The following is a 20,257-nucleotide window of genomic DNA, read 5'->3' on the forward strand; positions in this document are numbered from 1 at the left end:
ATAGCTAGCTTTTTTCATCCAGCCTAAAGCGAGCATACACGACGATACCTATCCCCTCGATCGCACACATTAGCCTTTAAATCTGTTATAGTTTCCATCCCTTATCTATCGCAGCAATCCTACCCATTAGAACCGAGCATATCGCCCAAACCAGGTGCGCCAGTCCCGCAACTAACCTTATACCGTCCCATTTCCCACAGGAGGCAGCATTTCCCATCGACGGATCGGTTTTCGGGGACGACCCTGAACTTTCCCTCAACCGACGCCCACCGATCGTTTTATCGAACATCTTGTCATTCAACCTCGTCGAGTGTAATCAAATAATGAGGCGTTACATTGACGAGCTCGCTCAGTTTGCGTCGGACTATATCGTGAATGCGAACGGAAGTAGGATGGCGTTTCCGACGTCCCCGTACGTCGCGACGCCTCCGTAATTGGGGAAAATCGACGGTTCTGGGTCGAGAAACCCAGGTTTTCGTTCATGGGGACTAGGTTACTCTTCACTAGAAAAATCCTGTATATAACCGGTGTTTTTTTCGAGGTATATAACTTTAAGTTGGCATTACTCTTCAAGATAGCGACCGATTTAACAGCTTTCAAGTGATTTATTCTCAGTTTGGTTCGGCAATTCATCATGAATAGACTCACGCCTGAACAACGCTTGCAAATAGTGCAGTTTTATTTCGAAAATAATGGTTCTGTGCGGAATACCTATCGCGCACTACGTCCATTTTATTTTGTTTAGCGATGAAGCGCATTTCTGGTTGAATGGCTACGTCAACAAACGAAACTGCCGCATTTGGAGTGAAGCTAATCCTCAAGTGTATGTCGAGACACCGTTACATCCAGAAAAACTGACTGTTTGGTGCGCTTTATGGGCTGGTGGAGTCATTGGTCCGTACTTCTTCAAAAACGATGATGGCCAGAACGTTACAGTCAATGGTGATCGGTATAGAGCCATGATTACTAATTGTTTCATTCCTGAATTGAACAACCATGATGTCCAGGAGCTGTGGTTCCAACAAGACGGCGCAACATGTCACACAGCTCGTGCCACAATCGATTTATTGAAAGACGCGTTTGGTGACTGCCTAATTTCACGTTTTGGACCTGTGAATTGGCCTCCAAGATCTTGTGATTTAACACCGCTAGTCTACTTTCTGTTGAGCTATGTGAAGTCATTGGTCTATGCGGATAAGCCACAAACCCTTGACCATTTGAAAGACAACATTCGCCGTGTTATTGCCGATATATGGCCACAAATGTTGGAAAAAAGTCATCGAAAATTGGACGTCCAGATTGGACTACATCCGAGCCAGCCGTGGCGGTCATATGCCAGAAATCATATTTAAAATGTAATGCCACAAGATAATCTTGCGGATATATAAAATTCATGTCAATCGAATAATCCATCGTTGTTTTATTGCAATTTAAAGTTCTATAGCTCAAAAAAAAACACCCTTTATTTATTCTCTTTGGTAGTTCTGATCCTCCTCTTAATTTAGTATATTGTTGATTACCATATCAGAAGAAATAATATGTGTACCTCGTAGAAAGGAACATTCCCGAACTCCAACGTTTGTTGGCCAACAATTAACATTGTCGTCCGGGAAAATATTGCTTATACTTCTAGATACAAAACGTACTATAAATCAAAGATTTGGATGTCGTTCAACTATCATCCGAATGGGAATTGCTACTCTTTCCAATTCACCAACAGCCGACGAAACAATTTATAAAATAATCGAGAAATTCCCTGACGCAACGGAAGAAACTGACTTATTACGCGAGATACACAAACCGCTATATACTTCAGTCGAAAACTTTTAGCGTTTCCACATGTTAATCTCGAGAGCGGCACATTAAACGAGAATAAATAGACGGGCGTCGTAAATAAACCGTTCGGCCCATAGATAATAGAGGCGTCCATCAACTCCGCCACTTCGATCGGCCGTTTCTATGGATTTTCGATCGCGTCAGTCGCGTACGACCGAATACGCGATTATGCAAGGCACTCGGGACCGGGATAATAGCGCCGTATACCTATCCGCGTTATGAGGTCGTAAAATTCGAAATGTTTAAAGGAAGGTAAACACGCGGACGGAGTACTATTGAACACAAACTCGCCTATTTGTGCCGATGCGGGGAGAGGTTAGGCCGATCGCCTGGCTGAAATTCCCGGCAACGGGCCAAAGCAGGATGACTAAGCCAAGGGATCGCGCGAGGAGAAACCGGTTTAGGAGGAATTTTCGATCACGGTTCGGTTTGGGTGATTATTTCCGATGATTTATATTTGCGGTGATTTCGACTACAGGAATTAGATGAGCAATAGTATACTACGTGGTGATAGAAGAAAACGCCTATAAACTCTAAAAAAAATGGAACATCAATTATTTTTATGTTCTGGCTCCCACGAAAGGAGATACCCGGTAATTTTCATAGAACATCGTGAGAACCAACGGGAAAGAAGGTAGGAATTGGTGTTCTTTTTGAATTTCTGAAGGTTATATGCCTCAGGGAACACCTCCCTAGGCAATGTGTTCCAGAACTTCGCTGTTCGTTGAATAAACGAGTCCTTGAAAAGAGATGTTCTGCAGGTCTCCAATGTGACCACAAAGGTGTGAGAAGACTGAGCTTGACGGATCAACCTCGAAGAGACCGCCAAGGGAGGAACGATTGTTGGTATTTCAGAAGAGCATCGCCCACGAAAATATCTATAAAATAGAGACAGATCGCTAAATTTCCACGATGTTCCAGAGTAGTGAGCGAGTTAGTAAGGGAGTCATCACCGACGAGACGAATTGCCTTTTTTTGGACAGAATCCAACAGTTTCAAAACATGTTTAGGTGCCGCACTTCAATTATGGAAACAGTATTCCAGGACAGGTAGGATCTAGGCCTTATAAATAATAAGCATCTGACTGGAAGTGAAAAAGTTCCTGGCACGAAACAGAAAACCAATTTTTTGGGATGCACTCTTAGCAATTGATCTCAATTGTAAGCAAGCTCTAGACTTGAAGCATTTGGTAGGGTTGAAAAAATGCAGAGGAGGCATATTCCTTGACCTAAGAAAAGCCAAAAGACTGCTCCTAAAAATAAAATCAAATTAATTTAAAATATTCTGTCTATCTGCTTTGGTTGCTGAGAAACTTCTTCATGAACCATACTCTGCCGGTTCAACAACGAACAGGTATTTCACAAGGTTCGAGGCTCTCTAAGGTGCTGATTTTGGATGACACTGCTCTCATTTGCCGAAAATTTATAAAGGGAATCATAAATATTTATGCTTTCCAGGGTAGAAAAATTGTAAAATAATTTGATGTAGAATCAAGGAACACCATATGTACACATTACAATGAAATGCATCAGTAGAGGCAAGCTCTTCAGGAAATTAACTGATAAAAACTCTGGAATTAAAAAAACCAGTGACACACACGGGCCTAGCCAGAGAGGACGACAATCGGAACTCAACACCCATGGTGGGTGTTTCCTCATCTACGTCATCAGAGACGTCACGGCTTATATTGTGGGGGCACTACTACCACTACTACTCGACTAGTGAAATTAGGCTTCGCTTCATTTCACCAATTCATTTCCTTCGTGTGCAAAGATTCATTTTCCTACGTTGTTGTTCCTTACACTATTAGATCCGAGTAAACTACCTCGTATAAATTTCCGCGCCGGAAAATTTCTCATAACGACCTAACGTTCCTCCGGTGTAGTGTGGAAAACACGCTCGCCCGATTGTGTTTTCCCAACGACGAAGAAAACGAAAACGACAACGTACAAATGGTCCCGTCCTCATAAGAGGGTCGTGAAATTTTCATTTCCACCGTCCCCGTCGTCGTCGTGAGGGGGCGCTGAACGGAAAATGAATAAATCATAGGGAGGCCAGGAGAGGGGGTGATGGGGGCGGAAACGAATGGGGCTCTTTTTCTAGATCCGGCAAAGCGCTCTCGTCCCGTGATGACCCCCATATATATCCCGCTTAATTTCCAATCCCGGGGAAATATCACTGACGATCTTCGTTCCTACCTGGGAGGATCGATATGAAGTATATAATTCGTTTTGTGCGATGAGTTTGTGGTTTGGAGGTGCGGGGAGGGTTGGAGATTTGTGTGGACGTTGGGGGAATGGCGTATTGTATGGGGGTTTTCAATGGGACTTACGAAATCGGCTCAGGCTGGCCTGTCGAGCATCTGCTATAAACATGATTGGTTTGTATTCGTGCCAGATGACAAAGCTAGTAGCTGAGTATCACCAAAAAAAGATTTTCGAGAGGAAGCGTCATTTCGTCGATGTCTTCGCCGAGTAATTGATTTAAATATCACAATTATGGTGTCATTGTGTTTTTAATATATCCTTTTTTGTCAAGAAATACAATTCCAACTGACGAATCATTGAAGCCAACCAGAAGAAATAGTAAAACTTTGCTTCCGGTGTTTTTTCCCGTAATTCGGTGCTTTATCGTAGAAAACTGGTTATAAATTTATGACTCAAAGTATTGTACTTCACTGGCCACTGCTTTCTCCCATCTTTCGGGCAGCGTACGAATCCCGCGTTGAAAAAACTGCACATCTTTTGAAACGATACATGATATGCTCAATTCAATCATCTTAAAAGTACAATAGATATCTTATCTATTGTACTTTTAAGAAAATTGAATTGTGGATTGTATGGCCAGGAAGTTTTATTAAAAGGCGACCATGTAAATGACCGAAAGCTAGGCCAAATTTAATAAAGAGCTTAATAAGATCTTTGAGTGACTTTATATCTAACACATTATTCCTTTGATCTTGTTACAAAGTCGATAATTATTTTTTTGCAATTCTTTATTTTATTTCATTTCGGATGATTCTGATAAATCTCTATGACATCCGTCTGATAAATACCGAGATGATACTTTTTGACAAATTGAGAAAATCCACCACCAGATGGAACGTCTTCCGGTTATTGGAAAGGCCCCGATCGAATCGCAATTAGAGCCGGAACCCCGGGCGCGCGCGGCGCACGAACGGCTGCCATTTGGCGATGACATTGGGCGATCGTGAGACACGCGAAGGAATCCGTCAATGTTGCATAGGCCTACCAGGGGTCATCCGGAAGGGTACGAAGGAGGCGAAGAGAGACCCGGATCACGAGATAGACCGGATCCGAACGCTATCGATCCCGATTTTCCGGTGGGAAATAGGTCGCGACGTCCCTTAGGGCCGGCCGTCGACGTCGAACCTATAGAACTGGAGCGTCGAGACGACGAAAACCGCGTATTTACATCTTTTTAGACCCGTACTGGAGAAGATCGGTTTCAAGCAATATGAGGACATAGTATATAGAATCTTCATGGATTGTTTGAGAAGTACGGAATATACAGGATGTTTCATAAACATTGTGAACACATTCAAGATATTGTTCTCTGAGTTATTTGGGTTCGAGAAGATCCTATCACCGTATTCTCCAGACGTTGCTCCCTCGGACTATCACTTGTCTCGATCAATGGCACGCGTCCTGGCTGACCAGCACTTCCGGTCTTATGAAGAAGTGAAAAATTGGGTCGATTCGTGGATCGCTTCAAAAGATGACAAGTTTTTTCCTCGCAGGATTCGTGCGCTACCCGAAAGATGAGAGAAAGTAGTGGTCAGCGATGGACAATACTTTGAATCATAAATGTATGTATAACCAGATTTTCAAAATGAAGCCTCGAATTTCAGAAGAAAACCGCGGAAGTAAAGTTGTAGACCTATATGTATTATTATTAATAATAATGATAAATTATGTTTTCGATAAAAAATATAATAGAAGTTGGATTCAATCCAAAAGTTTCTAATTCCTTTCGATTAATGTTTAACCACGTAGAATGAAGCCCAAGAAAGTTTATAACTCCATCGAAAGAAATACCCCTTGAATGTCGAACCTAGCGTATTTCAAACGCGAAAATCCAATTTCTCCAGCAATCGCAGCTTTATGTACGGTCGTATTCACATCATTTCACACAAAAATCAATTTGAAAAAGTTCAAAAGACTCACCTTGGCAAAATCGATCTTGAGAGTGCAGCATCCTGAGTATATGTCGGCTCCGTTCAGCGCTTCTTTGGCCCTAACTGCTGATTCTATATTATCGAATGTAATGGATGTTAAGGAAGAATTGCATTTCTTTTATTTTCGTAAATAATTTTTTGACAGAATAGGGGAGAAATATCAATTCATTTTTAATATATTTAAATCTCTGCTGTGAAAAGATCTTTCAATTAACAATCAATGAAATCAAAGTATTCAAGAAAAACTAATAATTAAATTTTTGAATAAGAATAAATTAGTATTTTTTTTTCTATGATGACAAAACTATACTAAACATGATTGATGTACTTGATGATGAACCTGAATTAGATTCGTAAAAGCGATAAAAAGCAACTTCAATCGAACTCATCGTCAAGTAGACCAAACAAAAATAAATTTCCTCCATTCATCGACTTGACATTCAAAAAAACAACAATCCGGTCTACTGAAAATCAGAATAGGCCTCGACATCTGACGTATTTCGTGGTATGCTGATCATATTCTATTTTGGTCCACTACAGGAAAATCCTCTTGAAATTTCTCGGATTTTTTCTAGGTCAACGATCTGGCTATATTGGTACATCTCGATTTTGAATAAATGTACTAAGCGAATGATTAGAAATTACTCATAAATGAAACTTAAGTTTTTTCCAATGAATGGTTTCATTTTGAAAATGCCGCTATCTACGTAGCTCCCACTTTTGAAGCTGTCATCTTTTGACTTTTCACAAGTAAAACTATGCTTCAGAGTAATAAACATAGATAGAGGGAGCATATGTCATTTTCGGTAAGAAAATTTTGTCCCCAACATAAAATATCAAATTTGACATGAAGCGCGCGGAAAAACTTATCAGTGATACGATATTTCAATCAATTCGCGAGTTTCTCCACAAAGAACGCACTTCGTATGTCCAATAGTGAATCAACGTTTTATATTAACTCAAAATACACTGCGCAAAAAAATTAACGCTCATTATGGAAATCTCAAATTTATTCTACAACTGAAGGTGTTCTCAATGATAATTATTTTTATCAGAATTATGCATGCATATGTTATCCACTTTCAACGTTTTTCTTCAATATAGATGTTTTTTCCCAGCAGGAATAAAAAAAGATGAGATTATCACATTTTGAATGTATTGGCTCCATTCTGAAATCAGTTGTTCTCGATCAATTCTAGTGATAAATAGTTTTTCTTTCGTTTGATTTATTACACTCGATCGCTATGCAACGCGAAACACGCAATTTGACCCAAGAGGAATGTGCCCAAGCGGTAGTTTTGCGAGAAGAAGGGTGGACATACACAAGAATGGCAGAAAGGTTTGGAGTTTCCCATACAAGTGTGTCCAGAATGTTGCAGCGATTCAGGGAGACAGGTATGAATGTCCGAAGACCAGGACAGGGTAGACCACGGGTAACGACTGCCATTCAAGAACGTTACTTGAGAGTTTCTTCGTTAAGACAACGGTTTGCAACATAAAAAATAAGTTATAAAGTCAATGTAGAGTTAACTTTCATTAAAATTTAGATTTTCAAAATGTGCGTTAATTTTTTTGCGCAGTGTATATTGAATTCAATACCTAAATATATCAGAAATTCAGAGAACAAAATGAAACAACTTATGAGAAAACTTTTTTGATTCCACATATATTAAGATGACTGGGACTAAACAAAAAATATTAATTGACTTAATCAAATTCGAAGTGAAAGAATAATAGCAAATATGAAACAATGCAACAGTTGAACATGAAATAATCGTAGAGAGAATCCGCAAACTAGCCATAGCAACTTTGATGTGCACATCAATAATTAGGAGTGCAGGCAATCTCGCCCACTAACTCAATAATTTGCATGATGTGAATCATTCATCTGTTAATACAATTCACGGATGCAACATTTTTACGATCTGCATCGATATTAGTTAACTTATCTCAGGCTTGCATGAATTACCCATTGACGTAATTTGATTCAACGGTCAGTAATTTTCAATTTCCTATTCTGAACTTTGTGATTTGAAACAACTAAGGATGATACACAGACAAAACCTCAACGAAGTTTGTAGTTTATTTTCTTTTGAATCCTGCATCCAATTTTAGCATCTATTGTTTTTCTAATGTAGCTTGATTCCTCAGGAACATAACTGTTCAGATACCGTCCTCATTTACTTCCTTTTCTGTTATATACAGGGGTGTTCATAAAAATGAAAAATTAGGTTTTATTCAGAACACCCTGTGAAGGGAATCGTTGACAGACGAGAATTTTTACGAGCACTTATATGTTACCTCATCTCTTCTAAACATTTACTCTTTTAAGAAAATGCGATATCCGATATAGAGAGAAATTACAGCATTGTAACTGTTTCTGAAAAATATTGTCCATAGTATTGAAGGATGGTAATGTGATTTCTCTCGAAATTTAGATGTCGCAATGAATAAAAATGATAAAGGTTCAGAAGAGATGAGCCAATATCTGAGTATTCGTGAATATTTTCATCTACCAACGAATTCCTCCACAGGTGTTCTGAATAAAACCTTACTTTTCATTTTCTTTGTTCATCCCTATATATAACAAAACGAGAATTAAATGAGGACGGCATCTGAACAGATACAATTGCGATGAATCAAGCTACAATTCAAAAAAATCATTGCTAAAATCGATCAAAGAGTTCAAGAGAAAATGAACTACAAACATGGTTGAGGTTTTATCTGTTCCCCTAATTTTCACAGTACGTATACAGGATGTAAGGTAAACATGCGGCAAAAATCGACCTTACACCTTGTATAAACTAAAAATTCAATTTATTGTGAAAATGCCGCGATAAAAATTAAACAACAATAATTCCGGTAAAAAATAAAACAACAAAGAATAATTAAACTTACACCTTCCAGAACGCGAATATTAGGGTAACGTAAAACAGCGGTTAATCAATATTACCTCGGCAGTAGAGCAGAGCAATAAACCTCAATTCAAAAATGAATTTTTCATCGACCAGAACGTCGATTGTAAAAGTTAATTGTTACGAGTCTTCATCAGTAGATAATACGTTTTCCAGTTGAATGGTGGGACATCAAACGTTGATGGGGTACTTAAAGCGGTAACTACCTCTAAAATCCTTATGAATTGACATTAGGCGATTACACGCTTTAGAAGGCAAAAAGGGCAATAAAATCATGCGAAACTATTGTTTAAAAAGGATATTCGACCATCGCTTGGACGCCGTTCTTCTTGAAGATCACGATCCTTAATACCTGTCCACTGGATTGACATATTGTGTGTAGAACGTCCTGAAACAAAAAGGACATGCTGTAATTCTCAGGTTTTTTGTGATTCAATTCTATTAATTCATCAAAAACTCTTCGCGATACTTATAATTAATTTGTTAACCTTTGTCCAACTTTTCTCGCGAGTGTGGAAGTTTGTGGCACGAGCCTGAAAGGCGAGTGCCGCAAACCCACGAGGGAGAAACGGACTTTCTCCACATGTTGCACACTATACTTTTCCTACAACTGCACAAATTTCAATAATTCAAGTAATGGACTTGATTAAAATCAAAATGGCCTTCGTTGACAGTATGTGCTAATTTATTGCGTTTCCATAGAAACGACTTAAAAGCCCAATTTCATTGGTCCTCCAAGCGAGGAGTAGGCAAAGTGCCGTGAGAAATAATATTTCCCACAGTATGAGCAATGCATAGTTTTTAAATTGAGTCAGCTGTGAAGAATACATAGCAGTTGCAGGAAAAGTCCTTTTTTCGCGTGTGTTTGCGGCACTCGCCTTTCAGAATCGTGCCACAAATTTCCACACTCGCGAGAAAAGTTGGACACTCCCCACTTATACTATTTCATTTTCATTTACCTAAACATTATGATTATTATATTATTGGGCAGAAGCTCAGTAGGTCGACCGAACGAATGAAATAGCCAAAATCCAGAAAGAATTAAAAATAAAAAACTTTCAGGCCTGCCATAGCACCTGGAATTTTTCATCACTTCTAAAAAGATGAAAATTCCATAGCAGATGAGTAATCCAAAGACGACAAAACCCACAAAGGTATTCGGAGCTAACGAAAACCTCATCGCATATAATCCCATTGTGATTCCAGTAATAATAAAACCGCACACTTTATCCGAAATACGACGTATTCTCTTTCCGAACGATAAAACACGTTCAGTTTATTATTGGAAAGTGTTTGTTTTTCGATCGCGAACGCAATTATGTCTCGTCTTAGTCGATATAGTCGTTCGTCTCTCCCGCGCGGTGTACAAACGCAGCAACGATAATATTGCTGTTTGGACAGATGTAGGTTTTAACGAGAAAACGTGCATTCTCAGCTCATCAATCCCGGCTCCTCTAATTGGAGACGTTTACGATCACCAGTAAAAGTCGTACGGTGTGTCTAACGAACGAGAAATAAACATCAATCGGTAGTGAATTAAAACTTTATTGAAACATCATTACGCTGCTTGTTTTGTTGGTTCAAGTTAATAGAGAGTTTTTTTCAGAATTGGCATCGTTTTTTCTTTCGAGGCTTACGCAAATTTTATCTGGCTTGGAAGATACTGAGCTTCTGAAAGGTGTTTTTTTAGGGCTATCGAACTTAAAATTGCAATAAAACAACTATGGATTATTCGATTGACATGAATTTTATTTATCCGCAAGATGATCTTGAGGCATTACATTTCAAATATGATTTCTGGCATATGACCGCCACGGCTGGCTCGGATGTAGTCCAATCTGGACGTCCAATTTTCGATACTTTTTCCAACATTTGTGGCCGTATATCGGCAATAACACGGCGAATGTTGTCTTCCCAATGGTCAAGGGTTTGTGGCTTATCCGCATAGACCAATGACTTTACATAGCCCCACAGAAAGTAGTCTAGCGGTGTTAAATCACAAGATCTTGGAGGCCAATTCACAGGTCCAAAACGTGAAATTAGGCGGTCACCTAAGGTGTCTTTCAATAAATCGATGTTGGCATGAGGATTAGCTCCACTCCAAATGCGGCAGTTTTGTTTGTTGACGTAGCCATTCAACCAGAAGTGCGCTTCATCGCTAAACAAAATAAAATGGACGTAGTGCGCGATTCGTATTCCGCACAGAACCATTATTTTCGAAATAAAATTGCACTATTTTCAAGCGTTGTTCAGGCGTGAGTCTATTCATGATGAATTGCCAAACCAAACTGAGAATAAATCACTTGACAGCTGTTAAATCGGTGCCATCTTGAACAGTAATGCCAACTTAAAGTTATATACCTCCAAAAGACACCCGTTACTTTTTGTGAGATTCTCATTTTCTCGGAAGAATGAAGGGAGATTAGCCTCTAGGAGATGATGATAATGAATGAATATTAAGCCAGCAGGAGAATGAAAATGCTAAATAACTAGTAAAACTATGCTTTGCTGTGTCAGGAGAGAATGTAATGACTAAATATGATGGAGATCTTTTCTCTTTCAAGCCGAATTTCCTCAGAAACTTAAATCTCGCAGGTCAAGCTATAAAGAGAACAGTAAGAGATCTTTTGAAATTGTAACAGGACAAAAATGTTAATTTTCGGGATATCAAGTAATTACATAAATATATTCTTCTTTCAGTGCCTCTTCTACTGAAGATCGGCGAGAACCATGACAATTCCTCTGAATATTCATCCCTATCCAGTCTCTTATATTTTATACTCTACATCCAAAAGTGTTGTCTGTTTTCTGGTAAATGCGAAATTCGGCTCATTGAGGATGGTTTAACGCATTAATTGCGTTCGATAACGACCGCATGTGATTGTTTCAGTCGGTTTTAACAATTCATAATACACTACGCCGAGCTGGTCCAACCAAATACTGAGCATGACCTTGGAACCGAGAATGTTCGGCCGGGATATCCCCATGATTTTCTGGGCTCGGGATGAACCCATTTTTCGTATCGAGTCACAATGCGATGCAGAAACCCCATTCGTCTTTGTCTTGCAGCGGTTCAGTATCTCTCAGCTTCAACCCGTACGGCACCCAATTTTCTTGTTTCTGCATCTTTCCCATGACTTTCAGGCGTTTTGAAATGCCTTGTTGCGTCACTCCCAAGTTCCCGCCAATTCTTGTTGAGTCTTGATCAAGTTATGCCTCCAACGAGTCAGGATCATGATTATACCATTTTTTTCCTTCTACACCATTCTTTGGTTTTGATCTCTTTCATCTCTATCTATTATTTTATTTTACAATTCTTCTCTCTTTCTCTCTCGATGGACCGTATTACCATTCGCTGAAAATGACTGACAGTACTGTACCCGAAGTAGAAAGTTGCTTTCCTTAACTAACACAATTATTGAACCTCTGAAAGTCGTCACAGTGACTTCCAGGAGAGTAAGGATGAGAAAAAAGTGAATTAAGGGATGTCAATGCTGAAATCCAAAGGTGGCATATCCGAAGATCGTACTGGCCAATCTTATTGGATGAAAGTCTGATTTTTTCTGCATTTACGTATCGAACTTAGCCTCAGAAGCTACTGCTCTCGCATTTATGGCACAAAACAATTTATTTGCCCTCGATGGGTGTTATATGAACGTCTAAAATTAAAACCTGATGGCCACAGCTCACGCGAGTCGAACATTGTCTTCGCGTGGCGCAAAAAAAAACGCCGTAGCATCCGAGAAATTGCCGAAATTAAACGTCTCAGTCTTCTGACAGCTTTGCGTGCGTCACACTCTTTGCAAGATCAGCTGATTCTAATCGAAAACCGAGAGGCACGCTTCCTACTCTTATTCTCTCTCTCTCTCTCTCTCTCCACGGTAGGAGCGAACAAATTCTCAAAATAAATCAAAGCTGAGTGATCGTTAAAGTTACGACTCGACCGCACATGTCGTACGGTTTTTCTCGTCGTCTTTGATTGCTTTTGCGTTTGTTACCACCGATGATGGACCGCTGGACTTGAGTAGTTGAATGTAGAAAACGTGTTGAGAACCGCTGGAGGTAATGAGGTTTTCCTACAACTGCTATGGAAAGTAGCGTATTCTTCACAGCTTACTCAATTTCAAAACTATGTATTGCTCATACTCATATTATTCCCCACGGCACTTTGCCCACACCTCGCTTGGTAGACCAATGAAATTGGGCTTTTGAGCTCGCTTTTGAGTCGTTTCTATGGAAACGCAATAAATTAGCACATACTGTCAACGAAGGCCATTTTGATTTTAATCAAGTCCATTACTTGAATTATTGAAATTTGTGCAGTTGTAGGAAAAGTATAGTGTGCAACATGTGGAGAAAGTCCCTTTCTCACTCGTGGGTTTGCGGCACTCGCCTTTCAGGCTCGTGCCACAAACTCACACACTCGCGAGAAAAGTTGGACAAAGGTTAACATCGCTTACCGATTGTTCGTAGAGCTCAAAGTTAATGAGAATTTTGAAAAAAAACCGTAAAAATCGAATTTCGTCACAAAAACCGTAATATCTCCTGAAATATTGGTCATAGCCCCTCAAACGTTTTTTATAGATCGAGATGTGATCTAAAACATATCGAGGTTTCACGTCCGTATCTTGCCTCAATAAGAATTGACAGCCTCGAGAATTATTCAATTTTTTTTTGAAAATTTCAGTTTACAGCCTATAAATCCTGAAATAATGGACTATAATCGGTTAACTACAGCCTTTTTCGCGATCTAAGTTATCGTATCAATCGAAAGAATGGTATAAACTTTCCATGTGGGAACTTTTAATTTTTCGTTTTTTTTAAGGGTTAGGTATTGAAAATTTTCGTGAAATTTTTCGAACAAAAAATTTTATGGTGAGATTTATTCTAACATCGCTTACCGATTATTCGTAGAGCTCACAGTTTATAAGAATTTTGAACGCGAAATTTGGAAAAAACTGTAAAACTCGAATTTCTACACAAAAACCGTCATATCTCCTGAAATATTGTTCATAGCCCCCTAAAACAAGAACGTAGATCGAGCTGTTATCTGGAACATAGTGAGGTTGAAAGTCCGTATCTTGCTTTAAAGATAATTGACAGCTTCGAGAATGTGTATAGCTTTCTTTGTTTGCTCTATGCAAGAAGATATGAAAAATGACGGAATTTCCGCTGGGTATCGAATTCATGACAAGAAAATGAGCATTTATTATCAACAGAATTTCAAAGAGATCGATCTCATCCGAATAAATTGACCTACTTGAGAACATAATGTTCTTCTTCAATAATTTAATACTGATATTCAATGGTATATATGGAAAGGGAAAATATCGAACTTTCCAAATATGCATTTATTATTTTCATAGGCTCTTTCATTTTCAATCGTTCCAAAAAAAAATTATCAATGACATTGCGTTGAAAATATTGAGGGATTCACGGCTTAGCTTGATAAGTACATAGTAGTTTTTCAATGTCAAGTCGACTATTTGTTTATTACGTACCTGTCTTAACATTGAAAAATTACTACTTGACTTGAATTTGAGTCAAGCTCAAGCTACTTGAGTTTGAGCTTGAGCCAAGTAGCTTAAATATCAAGCCAAATTTACGTAGTTCTATGATTGCATGGCCTGTAATTTTGCGAGTTGATTGAATAATTGTATTATAACGGGTGTTTTTTTTTTCGAGGTATAGAACTTTAAGTTGGCATTACTGTTCAAGATGGCGACCGATTTAACCGCTGTCAAGTGATTTATTCTCAGTTTGGTTTGGCAATTCATCGTGAATAGACTCACGCCTGAACAACGCTTGCAAATAGTGCAATTTCATCCAGAAAATAATGATTCCGTGCGGAATACGTATCGCGCACTACGTCCATTTTATTTTGTTTAGCGATGAAGCGCACTTCTGGTTGAATGGCTACGTCAACAAACAAAACTGCCGCATTAGGAGTGAAGCTAATCCTCAAGTGTATGTCGAAACACCGTTACATCCAGAAAAACTGACTGTTTGGTGCGCTTTATGGGCTGGTGGAATCATTGGTCGGTACTTCTTCAAATACGATGATGGCCAGAACGTTACAGTCAATGGTGATCGGTATAGAGTCATGATTACTAACTTTTTCATTCCTGAATTGAACAACAATGATGTCCAGGAGCTGTGGTTCCAACAAGACGGCGCAACATGTCACACAGCTCGTGCCACAATCGATTTATTGAAAGACACGTTTGGTGACCGCCTAATTTCACGTTTCGGACCTGTGAAATGGCCTTCAAGATCTTGTGATTTAACACCGCTAGACTACTTTCCGTAAGGCTATTTGAAGTCATTGGTCTATGCGGATAAGCCACAAACCCTTGACCAATTGGAAGACAACATTCGCCGTGTTATTGCCGATATACGGCCACAAATGTTGGAAAAAGTCATCGAAAATTGGACGTCCAGATTGGACTACATCCGAGCCAGCCGTGACGGTCATATGCCAGAAATCATATTTAAAATGTAATGCCACAAGATTATCTTGCGGATAAATAAAATTCATGTTAATCGAATAATCCTTCGTTGTTTTATTGCAATTTAAAATTCTATAGCTCTGAAAAAACACCCTTTATTATGACGATTTGAATGATTCGTGCGAAAGTCTGTGAAAAAAATGACATAAATACGAATTTGAACTCAAAACCTTCCGTCTTCATGTCAGTGCTCTTCTTATTTCTCAAAAGCACCATAGAATAGCAGCATTGCACCGAAATGACAGGCGCACAGAAATGCGCTTCTTTTTCTTCATCGGATGGACGTTTTTTGGACATTTGTCACAATTTTCCGATGGTGCTCCGAAGCACCTGTCTACTTCGAAACGTCACGCCGCCTTTGCACGTCTCGCAGGCTAGATAAGAATCGCTCGCCCACATATAATTATTCGGCCTGTTCACTCCCGTCGTACCCCCTCTGATGCCAAAGTTTGACATCAATTACGATGTCCCGATGGCGGAAATCGCTTATTCACAAAATACCCACATTTTCGTCGGCCTAATTAAAGTGCTTGGTTACGTTCAATTACGTTAATTGAATGTATAAACATCGGGTTGGATGGAAGGGGAACGCGAGAAAATTATAATAATCGCGTCTGACGCGGCATGAGTCAATTGGGCGCAGAAGATGACGTTAAAATCTGCTTTGGGGTGCAGAAGATCTGGGCAAGTTTCAATTGAATTTGGTTCGTGATTTTCACTAGAAATATCACCAGAGGTCAAATTATTTTTGAAAAATTATCCCGAGTCGAAGAAGAGGGATAATTTTTCAAAGTATTCATGGGCTCGAAAAAATTTCCGGAAATAATTTGACCTCTAGTGGTATTCGGTAAGAAAATTCCACACCAAATGTGTTTATTTCCAACAACATCAATTTTCGTCTTCATCAAGTACTCTAAATCAAGAACAAACAAGAGCAACTTCCAATCATTCCATAGTAAAGGGTGTTTTTTTTAGAGCTATAGAACTTTAAATTGCAATAAAACAACGATGGATTATTCGATTGACATGAATTTTATTACCCGTAAGATAATCTTGTGGCATTACATTTTAAATATGATTTCTGGCATATGACCGCCACGGCTGTCTCGGATGTAGTTCAATCTAGACGTCCAATTTTCGATGACTTTTTCCAACATTTGTGGCCGTATATTGGCAATAACACGGCGAATGTTGTCTTATCCGCATAGACCAATGACTTTACATAGCCCCACAGATAGTAGTCTAGCGGTGTTAAATCCCAAGATCTTGGAGGCCAATTCACAGGTCCAAAACGTGAAATTAGGCGGCCACCAAACGTGTCTTTCAATAAATCGATTGTGGCACGAGCTGTGTGACATGTTGCGCCGTCTTGTTGGAACCACAGCTCCTGGACATCGTGGTTGTTCAATTCAGGAATGAAAAAGTTAGTAATCATGGCCCTATACCGATCACCATTGACTGTAACGTTCTGGCCATCATCGTTTTTGAAGAAGTACGGACCAATGATTCCACCAGCCCATAAAGCGCACCAAACAGTCAGTTTTTCTGGATGTAACGGTGTTTCGACATACACTTGAGGATTAGCTTCACTCCAAATGCGGCAGTTTTGTTTGTTGACGTAGCCATTCAACCAGAAGTGTGCTTCATCGCTAAACAAAATAAAATGGACGTAGTGCGCGTTACGTATTCCGCACGGAACCATTATTTTCGAAATAAAATTGCACTATTTGCAAGCGTTGTTCAGGCGTGAGTCTATTCATGATGAATTGCCAAACCAAACTGAGAATAAATCACTTGACAGCTGTTAAATCGGTCGCCATCTTGAACAGTAATGCCAACTTAAAGTTATATACCTCGAAAGAAAACACCCGTTATATAATAATTGCGTTTTTAATATAAACATTAAGCATAATGGTCCAAAGAATTTGGAAAACATCTAAGCTTGTAGTTGAAATGAATCAAAATAATCATGTGAACAAATTAAAATTAGATTGTCAAAAAAAAATGTTCTGTCATTATGAACGTCAAAAAAAAATTCGCTGTTGGGTACCCACGAAGAAAAAATTTCCACTAAAATTCATCCGTTGCGATGGTGATCTGTCAGAAATACACGTTCTGATTGGTTAAAATCACATGTGTGGAATTTTCAATGAAAAAAAAATGTAAGAACGATAGAAAAATATCAAAATCAACTGGACAAAAAATGGTTACTGAAGCTTCTAGTTGAATCATTTCAATCTTCTTCCCTTTAAGTGCCCCAAATAAAGTTCGGCGACAACCATGGCAAATACGTTTTTTTTTTCGAATATTAAAGAATATTAAGGAAATTATAGAAACTCACCACTGTGATTGGATACATGGGGTTTATGATTGTGAACAAAAGGATGTGATTTGGTTTGCTAGGTTCCTGGCCTTTTCTTCTGGGTTCCTCGTTATTTCCGAAATTTCCTTGATGCACCTGCAACCAAAGAAACAAAAACACATTAAATGAATCAGTATTTAATGAACTCGGTCCTTACTAGACCGGAATTCATTATCAAAAAAAAATTAAACAAGAAATTTCCACAAATCATTTGCGAAAACTACTTCGTTTTATTTCATTTGAATGAATGAGTTTCAATACTTGAAAATATAACATACATGTTTTAGAGAACGGAAAAAATAAACCGGAGATAGGTGATATTTTATTATATATTATACTTTTATTATATATTTTTTCAAAAAATAGTAATTTACGTAACAAGTCCGGAAAATAGGGTTTTTTTGGACGAATAGACAAAATTCCAGGACGAGCGTAAGCGAGTCCTGGAAGTCTGTGAGTCCAAAAAAACCATTTTCGGGCGTGTTGCGTACAATATTTTTTCGGCTACCATGTAAAATAACACTATCGCTGCTGCTTTTCATATTTTATTGCGATTGCGATCAAAAAACATACAAATTTTTGACAACTAATTTCATATGAACTGTCAGCCGTTATCTCGGTTTCTATGGATTCTATGATTCTTTTCCGGCCTAGTCCGGGAAGTACGTACTTTCTGGACTAGGCCGGGAAATGCTACTTTCTCAGAGAAAAAGCGTCCGGGAAGTGAGCACTTCCCGGACGGTTGCCGAAAAAATATATTTACTAGTCGTTGAACTTCTAGGAATCTATATTAGTTTCCGTTTTTCTGGATATAATAATCATCATATTGATTGAACTTCCACAACTTATTTCATAACGAAATAGAGCTTCTTCAATAAACGTTTCATCATGTAACGCAGTTTTGAGCTTTGAAATAAATTACAAACTTATGAGATAAATTCAATAAGGATTGATGAAGAGTCAAAAACCTTATATTCAAGAGAACCAGTAGCAGACATTTCATAATAATAAATTTCATTCAGAAAGGTTATTCAAATTTGTTTGTTCAATACACTCAACTAAAAATAATTTCTAACAATTATTATTTGCCACCTCTCCAATAAACAATTTTTTCTGAGCACAAACTTTGCTTATGCAACAGTAAAAACTTTGATTAGTAAGTCCAGTATTAGGTGGATCTTTGTTAATTTTTTATTATGTACTTGGAGTACTTTTAGAAGTATTTACTATCGAGCTTGAACATCCATGTCCAATAATTATCATGACTTGTTGTTCACTAACCCCAGATTTTAGCAACTGACGGATTGCAGTAACTTGATTAGAAACGATTCGTTATTTTCACTTTTTTAGAGTCAAATCGTATCTTACCTGCAGACCTAGACCAATTTGATATTGTATCAATGCCAATCAGACAAATTCTTTACCAGTAAACATCGAAATATTTATTCAACTTGCTATTCACTCTTAGAAAAAGTCAACCCTCCTCAGTATTAGGTTTAGATATGATCTCACAGGACATATTTCAAGATTCTTCATATATTTTGAGTAGGTAAGCCATCTAGTATCTGCACAATTTTTATTGCCACCCTGGCGGGTTTTGGAGAATATCTTTTTCCGCTTAAAACCTGTAACAGTTTTTTCTTACAATCACCAGCCGCTCTGTCCTCCTTGGAAATTATATCTTTAAAAGGATCACTGTTTCTCTGATACTCACCAACTAATTTTGAGGTAATGTTCTAATAATTTTAATAACACTCTGCTTATAATCACTACCATCAATTTCTTTCGCATATTGAAGGTCCAGTCTTTCAAAATTAATGCTAGTTTTTTGTTACTATTATATACATCTAGCTTGCAGCTGTGTGGAAAACACAGAACGTCCTGAATGATTTCGATTTTTTTGTATTACTTGGTATATTTTCATCAATATTTGAATTGATATCTTTATTTCAAGTCTAAAACTTATAATTATCAATTCGTCAGACTGTCTGTATCCATGGTTACGTCGCCGTCGTCGGAAGCTCCAAAGTTGTTGAACCAATCATAATTCAAAGACAACTAGTTGTCATAGGGATAATACCAGTTGTCTTCGATTTGTGATTGGTCAGATAGTGTGAACTTCTTGATATGAGTGGAATAGTATACTATATTAAACTCGTAAGCGCTCCTCCCACCGAAAATCGAACGATTTTGGACCGATTTTGCGGTCGAGTGTTCTCGGCTCTGGGAGAGATACGAGAAAAACTAAAAGTACGGGAAGAAAGAGAAAATGTCGAATTAACTCCCGCGGATATTCCCGTTTCCCGATTTTTCGGGATTACCTGGGAATGAACGGATAAAGTTTGGGAAATTTTCCGACGAATTTCCAGATTCACGTCGACGCGAACGACCAATAGGAAAATACTACGATGTCCTTGGGTAGCAACGGGCCTAGCAA

General features: G+C 38.5%; 1 protein-coding gene across 1 annotated transcript in view; it reads right to left on the reverse strand.

Moving 5' to 3' along the window:
* LOC123674119 (heterogeneous nuclear ribonucleoprotein L) overlaps positions 1–20,257 on the reverse strand; it is a 152,896-nt gene that overhangs the window by 115,724 nt on the left and 16,915 nt on the right. Inside the window, exons 2-4 of the mRNA XM_045608990.1 lie at positions 17,800–17,916; positions 9,252–9,337; positions 6,024–6,120 (exon numbers count right to left, since the gene is read on the reverse strand). Of these exons, the coding sequence (XP_045464946.1) occupies positions 6,024–6,120; positions 9,252–9,337; positions 17,800–17,916 (300 nt within the window). The remainder of the gene's footprint in view (positions 1–6,023; positions 6,121–9,251; positions 9,338–17,799; positions 17,917–20,257) is intronic.

Source organism: Harmonia axyridis, chromosome 2, assembly GCF_914767665.1.
Source record: "Harmonia axyridis chromosome 2, icHarAxyr1.1, whole genome shotgun sequence".
In the NCBI taxonomy this organism is placed as follows: Eukaryota; Metazoa; Arthropoda; class Insecta; order Coleoptera; family Coccinellidae; genus Harmonia; species Harmonia axyridis.